Below are 491 nucleotides of genomic sequence, written 5' to 3' on the forward strand. Positions count from 1 at the left end.
GCGGTTTTATTGGCGTTTGCCCTTTCTGTCTCCACGAACGACTCTCTTCCCTTTGCCCTGACTGTGCTACCGATATACCATGCTCCTGTAGCTCACGCGCCGACGTGTGTTTCTCTCCGTCGTCTTCTTCGTCTTCCTCTTCGTTCACCCTCTTTGCCGGAGACATTACTTTTAGTTTCCCTGGGAGCGGGTCCGTAGGTCGAGTCGCGAGTTTGATCGAATGCGAACCGGCGTTTCGGAGATCAAAATCGATGGCGGTTCCGATTAAACCGGATACAGTTGACGATTCCGGGTCGGGTATTGAACCGGCTCGTGGGCTGAGTAAGAAAACGGTGTCGTTTTGGAGGATGTTAATGGGAAACAGAGGAGGAGATACGAAGCCGGCGATCATGAGGAAGTCGAGATCTGTTGCGGTCGTGGGAGATATGAAATACCCTCCGGCGACGGGAAAAGGGAAGGGGTGGAGTTTTCCGAGCCCGAGTAAGGTTTTT

General features: G+C 53.0%; 1 protein-coding gene across 1 annotated transcript; it reads left to right on the forward strand.

Moving 5' to 3' along the window:
- Positions 1–5: 5 nt before the first annotated feature.
- On the forward strand, positions 6–485 carry LOC106322269 (the record flags this gene model as incomplete). Its single annotated transcript, XM_013760375.1, has 1 exon — positions 6–485. A coding segment is annotated over one exon (480 nt), but the record flags the coding sequence as incomplete, so codon positions are not given.
- Positions 486–491: the final 6 nt, after the last annotated feature.

This window comes from Brassica oleracea, unplaced genomic scaffold (genome assembly GCF_000695525.1).
Source record: "Brassica oleracea var. oleracea cultivar TO1000 unplaced genomic scaffold, BOL UnpScaffold12457, whole genome shotgun sequence".
Lineage (NCBI taxonomy): Eukaryota > Viridiplantae > Streptophyta > Magnoliopsida > Brassicales > Brassicaceae > Brassica > Brassica oleracea.